This window comes from Thamnophis sirtalis, unplaced genomic scaffold (assembly GCF_051295495.1).
Source record: "Thamnophis sirtalis isolate CommonGarterSnake01/CBP01778 unplaced genomic scaffold, rThaSir2_p1.2 scaffold_4, whole genome shotgun sequence".
Classification (NCBI taxonomy): domain Eukaryota; kingdom Metazoa; phylum Chordata; class Lepidosauria; order Squamata; family Natricidae; genus Thamnophis; species Thamnophis sirtalis.
Window position 1 is genome coordinate 81,132,621 of NW_028261384.1, and position 25,546 is coordinate 81,158,166.

Consider the following 25,546-nt stretch of genomic DNA (forward strand, 5'->3'; position numbering starts at 1 on the left):
TGGCTTTATTCATTGCTTAGTGCTATTGTCAGCTTGTATACAAATCCAAGTTTCTTACATATGGGTTGCCTTATAAAAGTTGCAATACTCCCTGAAATTGAGAGTAATTTCATACTCTCAATTTACAACCTGCATTTTTTTTTCATGTTCCTCTTGTGATCTTGCAACTATTCATCACATGCCACTCTCAACCTGCTGGTGAGGGTTTTATCCAAATAAAGTAGATTAATTTGCTTCTGAAATAATACATAATTAACAAGATAACCAATCTCAGCTTTTGTCACAAAGTTCCTATACAAGTCTTTATATCTTTAAACTCATCAAACTCATTTTTTTCCCAGAGAGGATGAATTCTACCACGATTCCTTTTCCCCCCACAATCATTTTCCTCCCATAATGATTTTCCTGCTACACCTCGTAGCAGACCATAATCTTCTGGAATTGCATTCCATTCAAGAAGTATTAGTGAGCAGTGCAATAAACCAAGCAAGCATGCAAGCAAGCTTCAGACTAAAAGAGTCATTTAGAACAATAATGCGTTTGATTATCCAAGAAGTAGTCACTGATGTAACAGCAAACAGCATAGGATTATATTAGGGTTTTTTTATGTTGTCACACACTGCTGGCTCATATTTAAGTGACTGTCCACTAGAACTCCAATATTCTTCTCACATTACTGGTATTCAGCAAAGTTTCACCTAATCTGTACCTGTACATTTGGTTTTTCTTGCCTAAATATAGAATCTTAGTTTCCTCTACATTGAATTTCATTTTGTTAGATAGGGAACAGTGTTTGAGTCAGTCGAGATACATCTGGATCTTAAGCTAACTTCTGGGATATTGTCCAGTTCTGCTGGCTTGATGTTATCTGCCAATTTGATGAGTTCCCCTTCTATTTCCTCTAGATCGTTTATGAGAAATTGAAGAATACTAGGTCTAAAACAGAATCTTGGGGGATATCCCCCTACTTCCTAACTTCCATGTAGATGTAGTTTCATTAAAGACTACATGTGGAGTGTGGTTTGGAAACCAGTTACAAATCTATCTCGTGGTAATGCAGGCTATCCCATATTTTTCAAGCTTCTTAAGAAGTATGTAAATTGTGATCTACTTTGTCGAATGTTTTATTGAGATCCAAGTATACTATGTCCACAGCAATTTGCTGGTTCACTACTTTAGTCACTTTGTCAAAAAATGAAATAAGATTTGTTTTTGACAAACCCAAGTTGGCTTCTGGTTATAACTTGGCTTGCTTCTAGGTGTTTGCAGATTTGTTACTGATTATCTTCTCCAGGATTTTCCTAATCTCAACATCTTTTTTATAATGTAACAACAAAAACTAGATAAACTATTCCAGGTGTTTTCTTACCAAGGCATTATAAAGTAGTACTAACACTTCACAGTATTGTAAGGCTATATGTAAAACTAAATATGCAAGTCTTTTTTAATTAAAGTTTTTTTTTATTTTTCCATTTTCATAACATATAATTTACATGTATACTATTACATAACCAACATCATATTGTATTATTAAATGTTTATATCAATTCATCTTACCAACTCCCAAAAACCAATTATTGGCTCTTCTACTCTCCATACACCCTATTTGTACTTTGTCCATCACTTTTGTCTCCCTCTCTCCTCCCCCTCCCTACCTCCTTTCTTCCCTCTGTCATTCTTCTCTTCTCAACTTCCTCTCTCCTTCTCTCCCTCCCCTTACCACTCCTCATTTCCCTCCTTCCCTTACCTTTTTCCTCTACTTCCCACTATTCATCTCATTTACTTGGTGTATTTCAGCTTCTGAGCAAGCTCCCTTTTATGTTGATGGTATTTATAAATTTTTTTCAATATACATAGTTAATTTTTCTCCTCCTTTTTAATAGAAAAAAGTGGTATAACAGAAAAGTATACATATATAGTCACTGTCCGTTTAACTCCCCACCCCAACCTAATTTTGGTCGAGCAGTATACCTGGTTACAATTCCCAGCTATTCTCATCATTATCTTTATATAATTATACACCCTTACTTGCTCCCAATTTGTGATTCTGTCTTTTTATCAGAATAGTTTCCCATTGTAGGTATATTTCATGTTCCCTCTCCATTCTTCTATACCTTGGATTAAATTACCCTTAATTATCTCTAGATGACAATTTTTGTTATTCAGTATTGATTGCACTTCCCTTAATGTATTATATGGAGTAACAGGCGGTAAACATCTCACTTTGTTCACTATCTTAAAGGTTCTATATATGTCCATGTTTCATAGATTTTGACCCATGCTTAGTTGTCCTTCTATTGTCATATTCACTCAATTCACAACTTAATTTAATTATCATGCCAAATAGGTAAATCACAAACCTCTTACAAGCTCCCCATATCAGTTTCATATTTATCCATATTCCATATATTTTAACTTTTATTTAGTTATCTTTCCATTATCTTGTTCAACCAGTTAGCAACTCCATTTTATTATCATATTTAGGAATAAAGCCCTTATCTTAACTTTATATTTTCCCATATAGTAGTTTCTAATTATCTGATTTTTTCCTGGTAAGTCTTTTGTCCCATTTCTCTGTTCCTGTCTTCTCCCTTTTCTTTATTTTGACACATCCACTCCCTTCAAATTTCCCCAAGTGACCAAAAGAATAGTTTATATTCCTCTTTGTTGGGGCATAACCTCCTGCTTCAATTTTCCTTATGCCACTAACAGCCTCCAAGACCACTTTTGTCAGCTTTCTTTTCCCTTTTGTTGGGACACCTCCCCTTTTCACAATTTTCCCTATACCATTGCCGGGACCAAAGGAGTTTTTTGTCTGCTTTTTATTTTCCTCCCCCCTTCAATGTCTCACTCCCCTTCCTCTTTGAGTTCTTCTATAGCTATCTGCTTCAATGGATTCAAAATTCTAATTAGACTTGATTTTACTGTTTTATATACGTATATTTTTATAAAATTTCACAGTTATTCAAATTCCCAGTTTTCCATAATGTCCAGTTCCAAAGTTACAGTTAATTATACAGTTATGCAGTTCTTATTTCAAAGTTCTGTTCCACCTTACATTTATCTGCTTCAATTGCTGTGGGAAAAAACGAAGGTGACAACCTTAGTCTTTCGTTCTACCATAATGTCCAGATCCAAAATTGCAGTTAGTTATACAAATCTTATTTCAAACTTATTTCACACATTAAATTCAAAATGGAAGAGAAGCTGGGGCTATCTTTCTCTTTTGCCAAGTGGAAAAAAATAAAGAAGAAGAAAGCAAAACAAAGCAAAACAAGTTTGAATTCCGTTAATATTCTGTTGCTATTCTTTCCCTTACCGGGTCCAGTCTCTTATAGCTGCTCATAATATATTACTTGAAACAGGCTTGCAATCCGCTAGATTCGGGTATTCTTCTTTTGCCTCCTACTTTCAGTTCTGATTTATGGCAGTTGGTTAATAAAAACTTCCCGCGCAGTTAGGTTATCAGTTATCAGTAAGAAGAAGTGCTTCTTTGGGGGGGGGGGAGTTAAGATTTATCAATGGAAGAAATTCAAACAGAATAAATCTTTGAAAGTGTTTGGTTTCTTTTCAAATCCAAAACCAAGTTTAAAGTTTATATTTGAGTGAGTTTGTCATTTCTCTGCTTTCTCCTTTCTGTCCAAAATTATTTTGAGTAAATAAAGTTTGGGAGTACTGGTGTTTTAACCCTCCATTTTTCCTTCCTTCCTTCCTTCCTTCCTTCCTTCCTTCCTTCCTTCCTTCCTTCCTTCCTTCCTTCCTTTCTGGAAAAGTTCCGATCTGACCATCAATATTATTAATGTTCCTAAGATTTCTTTGCCTTTTGCAGGTTTGATTTATGGATGTGGGTTACATAAATTATCTTACTGGCCTTTCATCTCTTCCGAACCCTCCTGTTCCTTTTGCTTTGACAAGTAGTTCAGCCATATTTATAGGCTGTCACCCCGACTCTGATTCAAAAGACAAAACTCCGACCTGTGAGGGTTCTGTTGCTTCCCCCTGGGTCTGATGAGATGCTGTCTTCTTTGCCCCCCTCCGGGGGTGGGGAAATGTCTGGTCCAAACAGACCTTGGAATTGGATTATCAGACAGGGTTCATGTGAGGCTCTTGAGAGCCCCCCCCCATCTGTCCAGCTGAAGAACTTCCTGTTGACCCCTAAATATGCAAGTCTTATAGTAAGGCTATATGTAAGTTTGAATATAGTAAGGCTATATGCAAGTACATATGTATTTCTAATTGCCTAAACAATTAAGGTAGGTTCTTCCTAAGTTTCTACTTCTGACTGTAAAGCCATTTTGAGCACCTATCTCTATTATCTGAGTGCTTCCTAGGCAACATCTGTTCCCCTCATCCTTCAAGATTATCCACCCATCCCATTACAGACACAATATCAAATATATTTTAATGTGATTAGTAAAATAAATTAAAACAACAAAAAACACAAAGTAGCTATAATTTTTTTTCATGAGAAATAGCCTTTGACAGTTTAGAATATTACTTTATATTTGCAATTCTAAAAAGAGGAAGGACGACTCTAATTTTTCCCCATATGGATACAAAGTATTATTTAAAAAAAAAACAAGAAATCAAGTTAATGGTTCTCTGCTATGCTGCAATAGGCAGTAGGGGTAACCTTGAAAAACATGAGGAAGAGTCTCAATTAAAGCTATATTCAGATAAGAGAAATCTGAGCCCCAGGCAAAAAGATAACTTGAGAAACTCTCTCAGACTTGACCATCCCTAGTTCTCATAAAGATAAAGGTAGAGAGGAGAAAATGTATTCAGACTTGCAATGTTCTGTTACTGTAAGTTTATGATAAAGGTAGCAATTGTATTCAAAATTTGGTTTTCTAGTTTGATCTACCTCAAAAGGTTAACACATGCTGAAGAGAACAAGACAAGATTGTCCATCTCGGCTTCTTCATTTTTACTAGCATTAGAGCCATTGGCAAAGTATATATATTGAAAAAATAACATTTAGGAATTAAACTGCCATTTCCAAAAAACAAATTGAAATTATAGGTAGTTCTTGACTTACAATGGTAAATGGGACTTGAATTTCTATATGACACTATGCAATATAATTGCAAAGCTTGACCATACACTATTAACAGTAACAATACCTGCAGTCTTGTTTGTTAATGTTAATGTGTTGCTTCGCCTAGTGAATCCCATGTTCATTAGGTGAAGCAACTTTCTGCTGGCTTCGCACCTATAAATCAGTGGAGAAACCCAACAGAAAGTTGCAAATGTTACAAGGCTTGCAGGGAGGTAAATGGCTGCTGCCTGGTGAAGGAGCCAACAAAAGATGCATGAGAGAAGAATGGCAAGGGTTGGAGAAGGTATGCAGGAATGTGAAGGAGACACAATGACATTCAAGCAGAGTATGAAGGAGGTGCAGTGATGTTCAAGGACGTTGCACAGGGGTGGAGAAAAGTGCAGGAGGGAATGTGATAAAATTTGGGGAGGCTGTGCAGGGATGCAAAGGAGGCATGGTAAGGTTTGGGGAGGATGCATGACAGTGGACAAGTGTGATAAGAAGACACAGCAAAGGTTGGGGAGGCTGCACAAGATACAAAGGAGGCATGGCACGTGTAGGGAGGGTATGTAAAGGAAGCATGGCGATGATCAAGAAAGGTGCATGGGGATGCTGAACAGTACGGCAAAGATCAGGAAGGATGTAAGGGGGCGCAAACATGGTACATGAGGGCCTAGTATTAATGAGATATATAGAGTGATGTTTAAAAGTTTGAATTTTCAGTATTTCTGCACAAATATGACAAATCCTAAATTTACATAATGAGAACTTAGATAGATAGATAGATAGATAGATAGATAGATAGATAGATAGATAGATAGATAGATAGATAGATAGATAGATAGATAGATAGATAGATAGATAGATAGGATGTTCATTTACTTATTGAGGAAAATGATCCAAAGAATGTGGATTTAGGTCAGTTACTGGTTCAATAAAGATAAAATTCAAATGTTCACCTGGAATTTAATAGAGGAAGAAAATACTGTTTTATATAATTGTTAGCTACACAAAATAGATCAGACTATGAACCAATGCCATGTAGGTCAGAACTACATATACTGTAAAATTATAGTAACAATATATTGCAAATCTGAATATGTTCCCCTTCCTCTATCTTAATGTGAGCAAAGCAGGACTTTCTGAGAAACTTATGTTCTTATCCTGGGATCAGGCTCCTTTTATTTGAACATTACCTTAGTTGCATCTGTTCTTCCTGTCCTTCAAGGCTATTCCCTCATCTCCTACACCAGGAGTGTGAAACACAAGGCCCCAAGGGCCACAACCAGCCAGCAGGATCCTTAGATCTGACCTATGGGGCCGCCCTGGAAACAGCAAAGGACTGGCCTGCAGTGCCTCTGCCAGCAAAAACAGACCTCCGTGTTGGCTGGCAGAGGGTTGCAGGAGGCCATTGCAGTCGAAAGTAGAGCTTGTGAGGGCTGTGTGCGGGCCATCTCAGGCTCCATGTTCGCAGGCAGAGGGTTGTAGGAAGACATCCCAGCTGAAAACTGAGTTCTGGGGCTCATTTTCACTAGCAGAATGCTCAGACCACCAAGGCACCCTCAAAATGAGTGATACTGAGCTGGCCATGCCCACCCCAGCCATACTCACTCCAGCTCCCTGAGGTCAAACACAACCTTGATGTGGCCCTCAACAAAATGGAGTTTGACACCCGTGCCCTACACTAATAATAGGGTTTAGCACTATTGCAAAAAAGGTCATATACCACAGCAGATAATTCCAGATGGAAAAAAATTAAAAATTAAAGTGATCTTAATTAGAATTACAGCTTTAAGATAGCACTCTTAATGAGAAAGTTTAAAAATACTTTGCATGAAGGTTGGGTTTTGCTAAGTTAGGTTTCTGCCAAGGTGAAATGGAGATTGAAGGAAGAAGAGAATCCACTCCAGCTGCTTATGACTAGTAAGAGAAAGAGAAACTCCTGATTCAATATGGAAGGAAAAGAAAAATATAAAAGCACAAGGTATAAAGGCTGAGGCTGGTGAATCAGAGACCAAGCTAGAGATAGCCATTATATAATAATAGGAAGAGAAGGTCTATTCAATATGTTTGCCATCTTGAGTTACTTGTAAAAATAATAAAGGCGGGAAATACATGCATATGTATGTACATATTCAAACTGTCCACCTGCAAAGCTACCAATGTTATATCAAACATTTAGAAGGAAAGGAGAAAAGAAATCTTGAACCCAATGTTTGGTTTTGATTAGTTCATTTCAGTATGTTTTCAGATGGGTAATTGTGAAGCCAAAGCCATTAACTAGAAATGGTATGTGTCAGAGTCCCAAAGGTGCTATTTTCGAGAGGCAACTGGACTTTCTGGTTTTTCTTTGAAGATGTTTCGCTTCTCATCCAAGTAGTTTCTTCAGCTCTGGCTTGTCATTCAAAGAAAAACCAGAAAGTCCAGTTACCACTTCAAAAAAGCACCTTTGGGACAACCATGACCTGGATGACTGAGAATCTCCATTGGCATATGTCAGCGTGTCTAGTACCAGGACGGCGAATATATGGCACGTGCGCCACAGGTGGCATGCAGAGCCATTTGTCAGGGCATATGCACGCTGGCCAGCTGAGTTCAGCCTTTTTTAAAGCCATTTTTTGCCCTCCCCAGGCTCCAGAGGCTTTATAGGAGCCTGGGGAGGGTGAAAAGAGCCCCCCTGAAGGCCTTCTAGAAGCTTCAGGAGCTTCCCTGAAGGTCCCTGAAGCCCCCGGAGGGCTCAGGGGGACTGTTTTCACCCTCCCCAGGCTCCTGCAAAAAATGGAGGGGAGTGCCTCTCATGCTCGCATGTGTACTGGGGGGGGTTGCATGTTGCATTATGGGTGCGGCACGCCTGCACACAACCCCTGTGCGCTCTCTCTTTATGGCACACGAGCCAAAAAAGGTTCGCTATCCCTGGTCTAATAATATCTGAGGTGTTCCTTGTCAAGTAATATTCTTTAGTAATCCTCTTTTAATTATTTAGCTGGTTTTATTTTTAAATATATATTGTAAATATTTCACAGAAAATATGTAAACAGGCAAATAAAAAGAATTGAAGGGAATTTTTTTAAAAAAATTTTAGGCCTCAAGCTACATATAGCATACATGAATTGGGGCTTGACCTTTGCTCCTCAACTGTTACCGCAAATGATAGGAAAGTGATTATAACAAAATATCTACTTGAACAACTTTTGTTATATTGTAATTGCTGAAGCTGCTCTTCTTTCCAGATCCAGAATCACAGGAACAGAGACGCTCCGTGACATAATAATCTTACCCACAGATCAAAGAAATACAATCTTGTTCTTTAGAGATATCTCAGAAGAACTCTTAAGTTCAAGAAATGACAGCCAACACCTGAAGGGCTCAATTGAGACCAAGAAAGATTACACCAACAGTGCTAGAAAAGTATATTAGCAGCCAAGTGCATATAACTGTCACTCCACCATTAAGGTTTGCTGGAAATCATGGAATAATGAAGTGGGCAAAGAGAGTATAATCATTTATTTATCTATTTGGATATTTAAAGCTCACCAACAATTACATTAATTTCAGAATAAGTTATAAATAAGATGAATGTTTTAAAGATAAAAATATTAAGATTTAAAACAGCAATATCACAATGCCAGGATAGGCACAACAGGTTTTTTTGGGGGGGGAGTTCTTAAATTCTGTAACAATTTTTTCATAGATTATGAACAACTTCTGACATTTCCTGAATTGGAGATGGCAAACATAAAAAGCATCTTTCTCCCCACCTCCCTCCCTCTCAAAAAAGAGGCTGAAAATCTGGGTGTGTCATACACTGAATACAGCAATTTTTGGCCTCCTGAAACCCCGCCCCCTTTGCAAAAATGGCCATGCATAGCCTTTAGAAGGCTTCCAGAGTGCTCCTGGGGGCTGGGGAGGACAAAAATGAATGAAAAACAGGCTGTTCCCCCCCAGCCCCCAGGAACATTCGATAAGCCTCCTAAATGCTATCCATACCCTTTTTTTTTGGACAAAAATGGGCCAATTTTCGGAAAAACGGGCCATTTTGGGGAGGTCTGCAGAGTTCAAAACTTTTTTAAAAAATTTGCCTCTTCAAAAGCTTGGTGTGACTTATACTCTGGTGCGTCTTATACTCCGAAAAATACAATAATTAGTCATCTTATTGTAAGAATTTTTTTTAAAAAATGAAAAAGGCAAGAAGCTAATAAAAATACAAGTGTAACTATATATGTAAAAAAGTGAAATTTAGAATTACACTCAGTAAACAGATGTCAAAATTGAAATTAGTAAAGAAGAAAATGCAGATTAACTATGGCTTAAGAAATTGAAGCTAGAGAACACTTAGTTTCTATTTCAATGTTTTACTGTTTAACATTATTTGCGCGTGCGCACACACACACACACACACACGAAAAATGAGTAATTTCTTTCCAAATGTTATCTCCAATTCTTGTTATTAATAATTTAAAGACAATTTAATATATACTTTTATGTTTATTGTATCAAAAGAAACCCTGATCTGAAAAGATAAACATTTTGATAGATTAACAAAGCAGGAAGAGACTTTGTAGGTCATCTAATCCAAGCCCAAGCAGGAGACCCTACAACATCCCCATTTACAACACTTACTTTTTACATTGTAGTTTATATTATATTTTACATAGAATTTAATATATTCACTTAATATTCAGGAGAAAAAAAGTACCTCTGTCAAAAGCAATAGACATAATGTATCAATGTATTATCCAATTTCTTTCAGTTAATACTATGAAAATGACCTATTAGGTGTAAAAGAAATAGTTAATTCATGAGCTATTGAATTTCCAAATAGCCATAATTTAGAATTTCTTAGGAGTACTTAATTAGATATTTTATAACTAATTTATATTTTTAAACAGTGCAAATACTATAGAAATCAATAGATCAAGAATAATCACAGTCAAACAATTCTATGTAGTTAAATGGCTTATTGAGCAAACTTCATTTAAAAAGCTTTAAAGTAATAAATAATTGTAGCTAAAACACAAATATGCTGATAAAACCATTTTTTCATCTATAGAGGTATTGTTAATTTCTAAATTAGATAATATTTCATTAAATACCTAAAGATAAGGGAAAGTAATTAAAAATAACAATGTAAATAAACATCAGACACTTCATAAAAACCTTTTCATTCATTCTTTCTCACACAAATGATTCTTCCTAATTGAATTACATTGTTAAATAATTAAAGAAAGTAATTTAATCGGGCTGTTTTCAGTTGATGAATAAAGTAACAATTTGTTTAAACTTGAGTAATATAAAAATAATTCAGCATATACAGGCAATCTTCTATTTACAACTATTTATTTAGTTACAATGGAAAGTTACAATGGAATCGAAAAAAGTGACTTATGACTGGTCCTCCTACTTATGACTACTGCATATCCCACGGTCACAGGATCAAAATTCAGGCACTTGGCAACCTGCATATATTTACAATGGTTGCAATAGCTCGTGTGATCATCACTTGCGACCTTTCAAGAGTGCTTTTAGCAAGTAAACTCAAGGATGGAAACTGGACTTGCTTAATGACAATGTGATTCACTTAACTACAGTGAATTTTTTAACATCCATGGCAAAAAAGGTAAGAAATTCAGGCACAACTCACTTAACAACTGCCTTGCCTAGCAACAGAAATTCTGGTCCCAATTGTGATTATAAGTTGAGGACTACCTATATTTAGTTAGGTGCTAACATAGAAAAAGGGTGTTATACAGATAGTTCTTGATTTATGAGCACAATAGAATGGAATTTCTATTTTCCACAATAGAAAATTCATCAATAAGCATGCATTATTAAGTGACGCATTAATGATGAGGATCACACCCAATTTTTATGACATTTTTACGTGATTGTTAAGCAAATCACCAATGCTCATTAAGCAAGACATCATATAACCACAACTTGCAACCTCCAGGCAGCTTCCCTATTGATTTTGCTTGTCGGAAACGGGCTGAGAAGTTTGCAAATGGCGATCCCATGACTGGAGGATGCTGCAATTTTTGTACATGTGGAACAGTTGCCAAGCTTCCAAATCACAATCATATGACTGTGGAGACACTGTGATAGTTGCTATTGCTATTGCTATAGTTGTAAGTGCAAGTCATATCACTGTTTTCAGCATTATTGTAACTTCAAATAATTGCTAAATGAATTGTGTAAGTTGAGGAATACTTGTGATCCAAACTTCTATTCTTACCAACATACCACAGCAACAACATGTACTCATATGTTATGAGTACATAACACATTTAAGAGAGATAGATGGGGGAGACACTGTTTGATTGTAAAAGTGGGCAGGTTGTCAAGTGCCCTAATTTTGATCACATAATTGTGGGGCACTACAACAGCCATAAGTGGAGGCCCAGGCATAAGCCCCATTGTAATGTTGAACAATCAAAAACCTAAGTGAGAACTACTTATATAATGCAATCTGGAAATAGGATAAAATGTTAGGAGATTGAGCAGCAAATTGTTAACGCTCTGCCAAAATGGGTTTCAGGAACTCAAACAAGGCTTGGAGTTAAGACATGAATTTAGATTGTCAGAAACGTTTATCTCAATCAAATTCCAAGTCTTCGTCTAAACTGATCCAAATTTATACAGTTACCGGTAGCTACTGAAAAGTAATAGTCAACTTTTAAGTACATTGTCAAATACTCAGAAGACACTCTCCCAAGAAATCTGGCATTCCTCTAACTTTGTCTTTGGTTTCTGATTTATTTCCTCCAGTCATGCAAGGATTTGCTTGGAAAGCTGTCTCTTGATTACCATATTCCAGAATGTCAGCTATAATTATTCCTCTTCAATAATACAATAATAATTACCAGAAAGCTACAATAAGGAAGGAACCTAGGCCGAGGTACATAAACCCAGACGACTTTTGGGAGGGGAGGTTTGAAACCTTCAATCTTTTAGTTTGCAAACTCAATCTTAATACAGGTAATCCTCGATTTAAGATCACAATTGAGCCCAAAATTTCTGCTATTGAGACATTAGTTGAGTTTTGATCCATTTTACGATCTTTCTTGTCACGTTGTAAGTGAATCATTGCTGTTGATAAGCTACTAACCTGGTTGTTAAGTAAATCTGGCTACCCCATTGACTTTGCTTATCAGAAAGTCGGAAAAAGTGTTCACATGATTCTGGGACACTGCAATGGTTATAAATATGAACCAGTTGCCAAGCATCTGAATTTTGATCACATGATCAAAATGATGCTGCAAAGTTGTATCTCTAAAAAACGGTCATGTAACTTTTTTCAGTGCAGTTGTAATTTGAATGGTTACTAAATGAATTGTTAGGATTCAGTGATTTATTTAAAGAATCTCTTTGTTAAAGGACACACACTTTGTTTAAAAATTCATTTGCAGTGATTTAAAAATCTCCAGATTTCAATAAGGTGAGGTTATTTGTGCATACACAGAATCATGTAAAAATTTCTAAAAAAGAATGACTGATTCTTGTTGTAGGCACAAACCATTAACAACTTTTCTCCTTTCAAGACTTTTGTTTTCTGCTTTCTTATAAGCTGTTTGTGGTTATGTTTGATAAATTTTCTATTATTGTTATTGTTTTTTATAATACATAACATGAAAATTCAAAAGAAAATAGGAGGAAAATAGGAGATGAAAAAGGGAGAGGAAAAGTGTGGGGCAATGGGAAAAAAGAAAAGACATTGACTTTCGACTTTCTTTCGTGCAATAGAATAAGTTAATAATATCAAACCTCAACATTTTACTTTTACATAACGAATTATCAATTGATAAAAACCATTTTTCCCCACCTCAAGCACAAAGTTCTAAAGCGATTTCCAAGTAGTTAATTCCAAGTAATTTCATTTTTTCCTTTAATCAAAGCAAGTCTTTTTTCGTTAGACCCAGAAGAAAAGGAACATTGGTCCTACTTGAACGTTCTTCCCAGCATGGTGCAGGACGGTCCAGGAATGAGTTGTTCAATCCTTATTTGCCCAAGAGACTGAGTCAGAATTGAAGCCACGCCTCCAGCTTCCCCTGCTGATATCCAATTCCGATGAGGCGCAGCTCCAACTAGAGAAACAAAAGAAGAGCAGGCTCTGCCCACAGCATTAGTAGCCCCGGGGCCATGGACCTAACCAAAAACAACAACTAGGATGGGACCTGGACCGTCCTGGGCCACACTGAGAAGAACGTTCAGGTAGGACCAACATTCCTTCTCCAGCTGATGGCGCAGGAGGGTCCAGGAATGGGACATACCAAAGTGGCAGTCCTTAGGGCGGGAACTCACTGGTTCGTGGCATCCAAGGGAACATGTACTCCCTGCAGCACGCTATGCCCAAATGATGCCTCTGCAGATGCAAACGCATCCAATCTATAATGCTTAATAAAAGGTGAAGGGAAACCCACGTCGCAGCTCTACAAACAACTCCAATTGGGGCAGAGTGTTCCACACGGCCGTGGTGGCCGCACTCCTAGTCGAATGAGCCGTCATCCCCAGTGGCACCAGTTTGCCTCTCGCCTCATAAGCCCTGGCAATACAAGCTCGCAACCAGCATCCAATAGTAGAGGAGGACACCTGTGACCCCATGGCAGAAGGCTGGAAAGAAACAAACAACACCTCCATTTTCCTGGAGGGCACCATTCTCTTTATATAAATACGGAGGGCTCTCCGTACATCCAGCTTGTGCCACGACTTCTCCCTTCTATGAGAGGGGTTAGGGCAAAATTAACTCCTGGGTCCTATGAAAATAAGAATTTATCTTGGGGATAAAGGTGGGATCAAGCCTCAGTATAACCGTTAGGTTGGAAAGGTCCTACCTGACAGAGAAGGCACCTAGCCCTGAAATCCTCCTAGCCGACACTTTAAAGTGAGGAACTGCAAGGACACAGTCCTCAGCGATTCAAAGTGGGGATCCACTGGGGCCAGGAGGACTGTGGACAACTCCCAAGATGGGAACCTGTGAATTACCGGTGGCCGAAGGTTAGCCACCACCACCCCCGTCGAAATCTCTTCACCACCGGATGATAGCCCAGGCTCTCCCATCCAAGACCAAGACAGTCGCCAGGGCCGAGACTTGTCTCCGAAGTGTGTTATGGGCCAACCCCCTATCAAGCCAATCCTGGAGGAATTCCAGGATATTAGGGAGCGAGGGACGTTTGGGGTCCACACGCGCCTTACGGCAACAAGTACAAAAAGTGGACCATGTGGCATTATAAATCCTGGTCATGGCTGGGCATCTGGAAGCCACGATGATTCGTATCACCCACAAGGAGAACCTTGCCTCCCTTAAGATCTCCCTCTCAAATACCAGGCGGTCAACTGGAACTGTTGAGGCTCCAGATGGACCAGAACCCCCCTTGGCGTAGGGAGATCTTCTTCTGCGGGATTCTCCAGGGTTTGACAATGGACAGACCTAAGAGGTCCGCGAACCAAGGTCTGCATGGCCAGTACGAGGCGACCATGATTACCTCTGCCCCTTCCTTCACTATCTTCCCCAACATCCCTGGAATCAGTGGAAGTGGGGGAAATGCATAAAGCAGACCCGGGGACCACCTGCTGCGTAGGGCACTGCTCCCCTCCACTCCCCGAGTCGGGAACTGCGTGAAAAACCTGGGGAACTGGGCGTTTTCCGGGGACGTGAAGAAGTTCTGCAAATCTCTTTGAACAGTTCTGGTTCCAGCTGCCACTCCGTCTGGTTTACCGTGGCCCTGCTTAGCCAATCCGCTTGGTGATTGGCATCTCCAGATATGTGCTCCACCTTGATGGATGACAGGTGCCTCTCTGCCCAATGGCCCAGGCACTGATATTTCACCCAGTGGGCTCTGGAGTGAGTCCCTCCTTGCCTGTTTACATGCACCTTCATGGTCATGTTGTTGTCAGAAGTAGGATGTGTCTTTGCTCTACAAGGACATGAAAGTGTCAACGGGCCAGATGAGCTGCACGCAGCTTCAGCCAGTTTATGTTATGTGCAAGATCCAAAGGGGACCAGCGACCCTGGGCAAGCTGTGTCCCCAGCAACGCCCCCCAGTCATAAAGGCTCGCGTCCATGGTCAGAGTAGTCTTTCTGGCTCCCTGAACACACACCCTTTGGCTAGCGCTGGGGAAACCCACCACCTGAGAGTCTCACGTGGGAGTTTACTCGAACTTGAAAAGATGAGGCACTGCGCTTGCTCCTTTGGTACGGGAGCAAGAACCACTGGAGAGTTCTAGCATGGAGCCTCGCCCAGGGGACAAGATCTATATATGAAATCATCTTTCCCAACAACTGACTATGGGCACACACCGTTCTCTCTGCACCTGGTTGACCAGTTTCACTAGACTAGCCCTGCAATCCTGAGACAGGAACACCATGCTGGAGGAGGAATCTATAATCACTCCCAAATGCAACAGTCTGGTAGAAGGTCGCATGTGGCTCTTCTGGAAGTTTACGGAGAACCCATACCTCTGCAGGGTCTTCACTGTCAGGCCTAGATCCTGAAGGGACCGCTCCGGTGACTCTGCCTGGAGGAGGATATCATCTAAATAATAATGAAGTCTGATGGGAACCATTCTGAGGTGAAAGTTTTGGGAGCTGAGGCAAGACTGAAAGGAAGAGCCCTATACTGGTAGTGGTTACCAGCGTAGGAAAACCTAAGGAACTTCCTGTGCTCAGGGAGGATAGATACGTGAAGGTAAACCTCCGTCAAATCAATGGAAGTAAGGTAGTCACCTTCCCTGACACCTTCCAGAATGGAACAAAGGGAGGCCATCTTAAACCGTTCGTAAACTAAGTAGTTTGACTTTTTCAGGTCAAGGATCACCCTCCAACCCCCAGAGGACTTTGGAACCACAAAGAGGTTGGAATAAAAACCCCTGTCCTGCTCCTCCTGGGGAACCACCTCTACCGCCTGAATCTCCATCAGATTGTCTATCGCCTGGCGCATGAGCTATCTCTTAAGTGCGCATTTGGAGGACGTAAACGTACGAAAGGAATTCAGGGGGACGGATAGGAATTCCAGTCGCAGGCCAAACTTTACCATATTGAGGACCCAGTGATCCGAAGTAATATTCTCCCATCAATCGGCAAACAACGCCAGACCCACTCACTTATTCCGGCGGGGGACGGGGTGGCCACTTACCCTGGGGTTGGAAACGTGACTTATCCCTGTAGGAAGACCTATCCTGCCTCCTGTCCTGATGTGGCTGAAAGTTTCTAGGCTGGTAATGATAAGCTGGGTCCATACCCCTATAGGGTACCCTACATTTATATGGTGTGTACTTGTGTTCTTGCTTTTTAGTTGTGGCAGGCAAAACTTTACATTTGTTCTTATCCTCAATGAGGATTAGGTCTAGAACCTCACCAAATAGCTTTTTTCTCACAAATGGGCCGGCCACCAGCTTCCACTTCGCTTTGGCCTCTGCCTGCCAGTTTCAAAGCCACACCATCTGCCTAACTGAAACAGAGGAAGAGCCTTGGAGGCAAACTTAGCAGTGTTCAAGGTCGCATCCGCCGAAAACTGAGTCGCAGCCATGACCTTGCTGATGTCCTGAAGCAGCGTCACATCGTGCACTGGGACACACTCCTGCATTTGCTCAAGCCACATCAGCGTGGCATGATTGAAGAAGGAGGTAGAGGAAGCAGCCTTAATCGCCCATGTTGCCCGCCAGGAAGGTCTTATGCAACACCAGTCCCGCGCCGCGGGTTCCACAAAGAAACATGTTTTCTTTGGCGTCCACCTCTGGAACCTGTAATGCCTGGGAGAAATCAGGCTCCATATTATAGAACCGTCTGTCATTCCCACCTGGGGTGGGGAAAGTATCTGGCTTGGTCCACTGCTTCTGGATGAAATCCAGAAACAGTTTCGGTGCAGGGATCACCTCTTTTCGCGCCGCGGGTTCCACAAAGAAACATGTTTTCTTTGCCGCTGCCTTAGAAGTCGAAGCCTCAGTCCCGGCCTCCTTCTCCTTCTGTTTGTCCTCCTCCGTCTCAGCGGCTGCAGTGCTCCTGGCTTTAAACAGCAAGGAACGGAACAAATTAGGAGGAAACAAATCTGCAAAGGCAGGGGAATACGGTGCCAAACCTTCATCATCAGAAAGCTCCATCTCCTTTTGTTCCTCCTCTTCCTGGAGTGAAACCTCGCTCCTCAGCGAAGGAGAGACCTCTCTCTGTGTTCTGACTGGGCAAGAAATACGTCTGGATACGTCTGCACTTGGCCTCCAACAGCTCTCTATTGGCTTGGTCAGGTGGGCAACCCTGGAGGGCTATGCCATGTTCAATGGCTCAATGAATAAGAGATTGAATGTTATCAGGCAAGTCCTCAAATTCCCCAATGTCATGACTGGGCCCAGGCCTGGGGGCCAGCGAGTCCCTGTGTGCTGGTTCAGGAGCAGGCATAATGGGTGGAAGTGGATGGTACTCGCCTTTCTCGTCCTCAACCTCCAAAAGTGGGGGTGAGATGGAACTGGCCCTTGGGGATCCAGAAATCCTTGAAGGAGAAGGGGATGGAGAAAGTGGAGCCGCCCTTTGGAAGGGGGGGACCTCACCAAAGAAAGAGGAGCCTTATCTCTGCCTCCATGCCTGGACTTCTCCCTATCCCCTGAACCCCCTTGCCTGGGCGGAGCGTGCTTCACCAGTGGAGGAGGATCCTGGGGAAAACCCTTCCTCTTCTTGGAGCTCTTAGAGGGAGCTGCTGAAGTAACTCCAGAGCTACTTTCACCAAGGGAATCAGCCATGGCACTGTAGCGATCTCCGTGCCCCAAGGCCTCACTCTACCTAGTTCAGGAACCAGCACAGTAATCTGTGACTATTCTCACCGGAGCCGGCACTCGTGATAGCAAGAAAACAGAAACAAAATGGCCGGTGAAAATGTGACCCACTGGATGCTCAAAAATGGCTGCCGCCTCATGGTCACTAACAAAATGGCCATTGCTACAAAGACGTCCCCAAGATGGCCACCGCCCAATAAGGTCTCCCCAAAACTGGCCACCCCAGGGCCTCCCTCACAAGGGAGAAGCCTTTGGGGAAAACCAGCAGTGCCGGTGAGCAAACGGCCCCAAGAACGTCCGGTCAGCTGTGCAGCTCTCCCGTAAGTCCAGGCGACGCCAATCGCGCCCTCTTGTCATCTGTCCGGCTACGCAGAAATGCCGGCGCACCACACTGGTGCTCCTGCACCAGCAGCTTCGCTGCAGCCCGTGAACCAGTGGCAACGCAGGGAAACCTTATGAGCCAGTAATCGGAATAAAGCCAAACGGAGCCGCAATAGACTCCAATGGCCGGCACAGCCGGCTGCTTACTTGCAAGGAACCTGAGAACCTCAAGGAGGATCCAGCCCGCACAATTCACTATTCTAACACAAATAGGTGGGAAAGAACTTGTGAGCCAAGTTCAAACATCTTCCTTCCACTAATAACATTAAAGATAAGCAAAAGAAAAATAAATAAATGAAAAACTATTCTAAGAAAGAAACCAATTTTCACTCACAGTCAAAAATTTTACATCTCTTTTCGGGCAAGACTGAGTCGGAATTGGATATCAGCAGGGGAAGCTGGAGACGTGGCTTCAATTCTGACTTAGTCTCTTGGGCAAATAAGGATTGAACAATTCATTCCTGGACCCTCCTGCGCCATCAACTGGAGAAGTTTCTGGTTTTATCTTTATATTCACTTTGAGAATTTTCTGTATTAAGATATGAATCCTACTCCAATATTTCTTTGCTTATCACAAACCACCATAAATGATAAAAGGTGTCTTCTTTACATTTATCTTTCCAATATTCATTTGAAACATCTTTATACATTCTTAACAACTTATATCAGTGATGGCTAACCTTTTTTCTCCTCACGTGCCAAAATCATGCGCGCACCAGTGCGCACCAGTGCCCACACCCATAGTGCAATGCACTCCATCCCCTTGTGCATGCCCGTGCATCTCCTGCATGCACAGTAGGGACCTGAAAATCAGCTGGCCAGCAGGAGGCGCATGCGCATGTACAGTGGAGCTGAGTTGGGTACAGCTTGAGCGCCTGCAAAGAGGGCTCTATGTGCCACTTGTGGCATGTGTGCCATAGGTTCGCCATCACCGATTTACATAAATACCAATGATACATTATCTTATAGAAATTTTCTTTTAGATTATAGTGTAACTATAACTTCATTATACCATAAATAGTCATGCCATCCAAATTTTAATTTGTGGCCCACGAAATTGAGTAACCTCTTATTCTAAAGATTAATCCACTCTTTTAGCCAACTAAACAACAAGCATCAAAGTACAATTTCAAGTCTGATAAACCCAAACCTCCTCTTTCCTTAGCATCTTGAAGTAATTTATATCTAACTCTTGGGTTTTTTTCCCTTGCCAGATACTAAATGAACTGTTGTTAAATCGAGGACTACCTGTAACTACATATCTGTATGAATGAATAGCTGGTTTTCTGCTGATACTGGCAGAAATGTTGCATGAACTGAGGCAGCCATCTGAACTTTGCAAAACATGCAGCTGCTTTAAAAATTCAGAGATGCTTTTGTTTACAAAAATACACCTTATAAAACATCTCTCTAAAAATTTTTAGACCCCTAGTAATTAACCATTTTAACAACCTGATGAATGCCACAAGAAAAACAGTATGATAAAAAGTTTTTAAAAGTACCTTCTGCATATAAACAACTTTCTAAAATGATACATCTTTTAACACCAATGGCACACATAACTTATCTTTCTATAAATGCATCCCCTGGTCACTAGAGGGTAAGGAGTGCAACTGTTTTCAAATTGCACATCTAATTTCAGAATATTTTATAATGCAGAGACAAAACTAGATGGGATTTATCATCAGGAAAGAAAAATAGAAACATTGCTCATAGATAACTTCAAAACTATCTAGCTCATCATTTTAGCTATCACAAATCTCTAACAGATTCATAAAACAAACATTTTTCTGTGTAAACACTCATAAACAGCTATATTTGATTTACATACAATTTAACTTTCATAATCCACAACTGTAACAGCTTTCACAATGAGTGTTGGATAAAAATCGGGTCCTAGGTCTCGAAATATTGCAAATATCTTGTTGAGTGACACTCTAAACATACAGGCCAGAGGTTTAAATCACAAAAACATATCCTCAGGCTCTATTGATTTCCAATTAAAAAAAGCTTTAAGGGCCCAGCAATTCAGATCTTGGCTAAATGCTACAGATTATCTTATTCCATTTAAATTTTCAACCTTTTAAAATCTCTTTTTTCGTTCTGAAAACTTTTTGTTCTGCTGTTGTGTACCTCTAGATCTTTATGTACCACTATATATTTACAAGTGTATTTAAAGATCTAAGTCTACACAACAGCAAACAAAAAGTTAATTTTTGTTAAGTTTTGATATAAATTGAGCTAGAACATTCATTTAACTATAGCAATAGAAAAGAAGCCTAGAACATGACAAATTACAGTAGGCAATAATGTGGTTTGTAAACCTTTGTCAAAATATTTTGCAAACTGTGGCTCATAACCTAATATGTGTGAATTGAGGCACTGTAATTACTACAGAGACACAGTTAACAAGCTAACTTAGCAGAAGACAAGCCTCATAATCGTCTCCAAAATCTTTAAAATTCATATACAAACACTGTAATAAATTAGTTTCTTCTTGAGTTTTTTTTACAGTACATAAACCAGACTGAGATGGGGAAATAATTTATTTCACTCTGAATTAGAAACTGAGAATTAAAATTTATAATTCTAATTAGAATTTTATACTACAAATATTTAGTTCACAGGCAAATCAGAGAGATTGAAAGCCTACACATTGTTGAAAACTGGGTGTTATTCTAAGTACTTGTATCTATGGTTTTAAAAATAGTCATTCCAAAGCTCACATTGTCACATATTTGTATGGTTTTACATGGAAGGTAATAAATACTATTCACATTTAAACACCTGGTTATTAAAAGGCATGTCTTCTTTAAACCATGAATAAATACTTATGGTTTGGAACAGTAGATGGGTGATACTCTTTCATTTACTTAACTAAGGAAAAGAGCTTTCAGCTTGGCTAATTTATTTCTGTTTATTAAAAATATTTAGTGCATACTTTTAAAAATTTTCTATTATAAGTTTATGCCCTCGTATAACAATTTAAACAATATAGTTAACATTTATACAATATCAAATCATGTATTTTTGTTACCTTATTGTAATAAAACAATATAAGTCAACTGTTCTCTCATAGTTGTATGACTTAAGTATCAGAGTTCCTTTCAAAAGAACTAAACCAAATATATGGAGCATGTCTATTTTAAAGTTAAACAGAGTTAATAGTTTTAGGAATGTTTCCAACTATGAAACACCAGAGGAACATAATTACTACACTCTTCTCCAGCTGCCATATCAACCCCATCCAGCACTACTACTGTACAGTATTTATATTTTATATTTATATTTCATCTTTCCTCTTAGAGGTCAAGGTAGCTTGGCATGGAAATCTCTAACGTTATCCCCACCAAAAGAACCCTGTAAAGTTAATTAGGCAAAGTGGCTAATCCAGAATCACCTAGTAAATTTCCATGGTTAAGAATGAATTTAAACATGAGTCTCCCTTCTTCCTAGTCCACCAATAATCAATATGCCACATTGCACTGCAGCTCCTGGAATCTTTTAAACTATGGTTTCATGGTAACACTAAACTTGGAATAATTCCCCAATCACTGGTTAGTCTGTGCGATAGAGGGGCGAGGCTAAACGGCTTCTGGGCCAAAAAGCTCCTTCTGCTCCCCGTGGCATGCGAAGCCCAGCAGCTTGCCGGGACCCAGCCGTCGCCCCCAAGGAGCTACCCTTCACTTTATCCTGCCGCCTTAACTAAGCAAGAGACTCGCCTCCCACTTGCTCCCTTCCAGTCGCCGGCCAGGCTCCAACTCCACCTTCAACTGTCAACAGCTGAAGAGGCGGGGTAAAGGAATACAGGAGAGAGACCCTCCCGAGTCCAGATTTGACTGTGCTGAAGAGCGCTGGCGCCTTCGTTTTGGAGAACGTCGCCTATTGCTATCTTTTGTTAACCATCTAGTTAGCTTAGGTTGTACAAACCCAGAACGGGTTGGAAGTACTGTGGTCAGGAAAGGGCTCGCGTGCCTACGCGCGTGGTTTTTGCGAGGATAATTAAGAACAGAGTAACTAAGAACCTAAGTTTGTTAACCTTTAAAATAGTAGTGTCTGTTGAAAATGCAAGACCCGAAGGCAGCTTTTCTCCGTCAAAACGCCGTCTGCGAAATGTCCCTAATACACACTGCTTGTTCTACCCCGCCCTGAGCAACTTGCAGCCGAGAGGAATAAAAACCGGGACAAGCCTCTCCCCTTTGCTCTTTCTCATATCTCCAGCTCTTCTCCTATTTAAAACTACGTCTACAATGTTTCCCCTCGAATAGCCTTACCCGCTGGCGGGTTTGTAGTTCCCGGACTGAGTAGCCCCGGTCTCCATAGTTAGTTTGAAAACGAGTTCTTGCGCTGCCTTGAATGAAACTGCTCAACTCAATTAAATTGCAGCTGGCGGTGGTGGGCGTCTGCTGGGCCAATTGGTTGACGCGCGGCGTTTCATTCACGCCGGGCTCTCACTCTAGCTGAGCCCCGAGCTTTCTGCCTTCTCCTATGTGGGAACGCGGGGCGTCTAAAAAGAGGATAAGCGCCGAGAGGAAAGTTATTGCTGGCTCTCGACTGGCATCCAGGGAGCAACTAGAAAGGCAACTTCCGTCCCGAGGCCAAGAGAGAGAGAGGCACAGACAAGGGCAATCTCTTAGCTTGCTGTCCCGTTGGGGAGCTGAATGTCTTGCAGGATAACAACGACTTTTTGTTGTTGCGTTTGCTAGGAAGGCAGATAGGGAAGCTATGCAATATTTATAGGCAGGTGTTTTCTTTCGGAGGCCCAGCGAACCGGATGTGTTATCTAAACTAATTAGCGTATCGGGAGCAATTGCTGATTATTAAAGGACCAGAACATATCCCCGTATGTAGGTACCGACCAAATTATTCCTAAACCGGTTAGAGATAAGAGTAAGCACAAGGTTGGGTGCGTGACATTAAAACGTTCACAAATGGTTTGTATAATAGCCCTTAGGCTGCAGTAGTGTAGTGTAACAGACTCTCCCATTCCGCTGGGTATCAATTCTTTTCTAAAGTCAGACCTGTTAAATAATGCCGAACCGGCATTCATAATCTTGGATCTGAAATGGAGAATTGAGCTGTAGCACCTGTTAGAGAAGCTAAGCTTTGGGAATAATACACGCTGTAGTGAAATGGTTACAGTTACTCGCCGACAATACAAAGCTCGCTTCAAGCTCCAATACCACTTTGGCTCGTGCAAAGGGCAGGTTCCTCACCATGCTATAATATAGAAAATTTAGACCAAGGCTGGGGACGTGGAGCAGCGAATACAGCAACTGAAGAATGACTACAAGGTCAAGTGAGAAAGGCAAGCGGCGACGCACCACATTTTTGTCAGTGGTTATGAGCAAAAGCGGGCTTGCGAACAAATGCAGATCGCACACCTGCCACCGTCAGAGAAAGGATTTAGATTGCATAATCAAGAATCCCAAAACTCGATTCCTGCCTAGGGTGTGTTTCTGAAAAGAAGCCCCATTCCCTTCGTAAATGCTGCATCCCTTAAAAGAGGAGGGCAGTTTTAAATTCCTGTAGTGAACTACTGTAATGAAAACTTGAGGGAGGGGAGTTTTCTTTCTTCTTCTTTTTTTTTTGGAGGGATGAATATATAAATTCAGAGTCCTCCTCTAATGTAAACAAGATCAAAGCTTGTCTTTATACAGCCACAGTCTTTGTTACAAAATGATTTTATAAACAAAGGTGATGGTGTTTGGGGGTTATTTCGCTGCTATAAAAGACCCTCAGAGGTAGTAGCCCCATTAAAATTGCTTATATTCTCATAATGGTCATCTTTTGCAAATATCTCAATCAGTTCATTATTTAATTCTGTGTAAAGTTAAATGCACATATTTTAACTCTTGAGCTTCTAGCTTTTAAGGATGGATATCAATAAAGTTAAACTAATATTTAAGAAAAATAAGATAATATAAAGGAATGTCCAGTTTGTAGTGATGCATCTGATATTGCCTCCATAATGTCTTTGTGTACAAATGGCAATCACTGCAGCAGAATGAAGAGCTGGCCATTAGACCAGTTCTTTGTACTTCCTCTCCAGACAAGGAGAGGAATTACTAAGATTGTCCTCAAGTACTCCAAAAAGTTGTTTCTTGTGAGCAGACTGTAAGACAACAATGTCATCTGCATTAGAGCCCTGGAAGATGAGACAAAAGCCATCTTGTTCAAACTTTTAAAAGGGCACTATATTTGTATATTTCTTTTTCCAATAATTTTTGGAATTGTTAACTGCTTTTCAACTATTAGGAACCTTTGGACAACAAGTTTTATTGTACCAAGAAAGTTTCCTTTAATCCTTAGCAAAATAAGTTTTAAATCCAAGTTTAAAGACTTAAAAATATAGAGGGATGGGGAGGGAGTAAACAGCAAAAGAATGATTAGATCAGTGGTGGGTTGCTAACCGCTTTACTACCGGTTCATACATGCATGCACACAATGCTTCTGGTGGGCGGAGCCTCCCACCACCACCACTACCGGTTTGACCGAACCGGGAGCAACTCACCTCTGGATTAGATTATTTACTTTGGAAAATTACAAAACTAACTAAAGGTTCAGATGGATTGTTGAAAGAAATGTCCTTCTGAGTTTGGCTCCAAGTGGGGAAAAAGACACTGGAGACATGGAGGCTGCTTGGAAAGATGGTTTTAATGGTGGACAGGACCACATGGCTTGAGTTCTGAACAGAAAAAGGTGGTTGCATGCTTCAACGTTGGTGGAGAAGAGAAGGGAGGCTGAGATGCTGGGTCCCTGGTTTTATGCCCTCTCTGGCCTTTGATATTGAGCTCTCTAGGCTCTGCTTTGAATCCAGGTTTGGTTGAGTTCTCAGATGCCATGTGGTGAGTTGGGTAAAGGGCCAATATTATCATGCCTTAATCCCATCCCCTGGAGCTGAAGGGGAGAACTCTTTATTATGTAAAGGAACTGGCTTGGCCTTCTTAATGGCCCATTGACAAAGGGGGTGGGGCAGGGGTGGGTTTCTCGCCCCGTTCCAACCGGATCGGTTGGAACGAGGCCGGCGGCATCCTCGCGCACGCACACGGCGTCCTCGCGCATGCACACGGCGCGCATGTGCATGCACATGGCGTGCGCATGCGTACTAGCGTCTGCGCGATGCTCCAGCTGCTCCTGGAGGATCGCACAGGCGTTCTGCGCATGCATGGAAAGCGCAGAATTCGTAAAAACCGGGTAAGGAGCGGGCGCGGGTGTGCGGGCGCGCGGGTGTGCGGGGGCGCGGGGGGGCTTCGCCGTTCCCAGAAGTTACTTACCTCCGGGTTCGGCGACCAACCGGATCGCAGGGACCGGTGCGAACCGGTCGAAACCCACCCCTGGGGTGGGGGCAGGAAGCTGCAGGGAGCTATT

General features: G+C 41.0%; 1 protein-coding gene across 1 annotated transcript in view; it reads right to left on the reverse strand.

Annotated features, from left to right (window-relative positions):
* COBL (cordon-bleu WH2 repeat protein) overlaps positions 1-22,691 on the reverse strand; it is an 88,322-nt gene extending 65,631 nt beyond the window's left edge. The window contains exon 1 of the mRNA XM_014052405.2: positions 22,450-22,691. Coding sequence (XP_013907880.2) covers positions 22,450-22,496 — 47 coding nt within the window. The 5' untranslated portion in view covers positions 22,497-22,691. The remainder of the gene's footprint in view (positions 1-22,449) is intronic.
* Between the last annotated feature and the right edge of the window lie 2,855 nt (positions 22,692-25,546).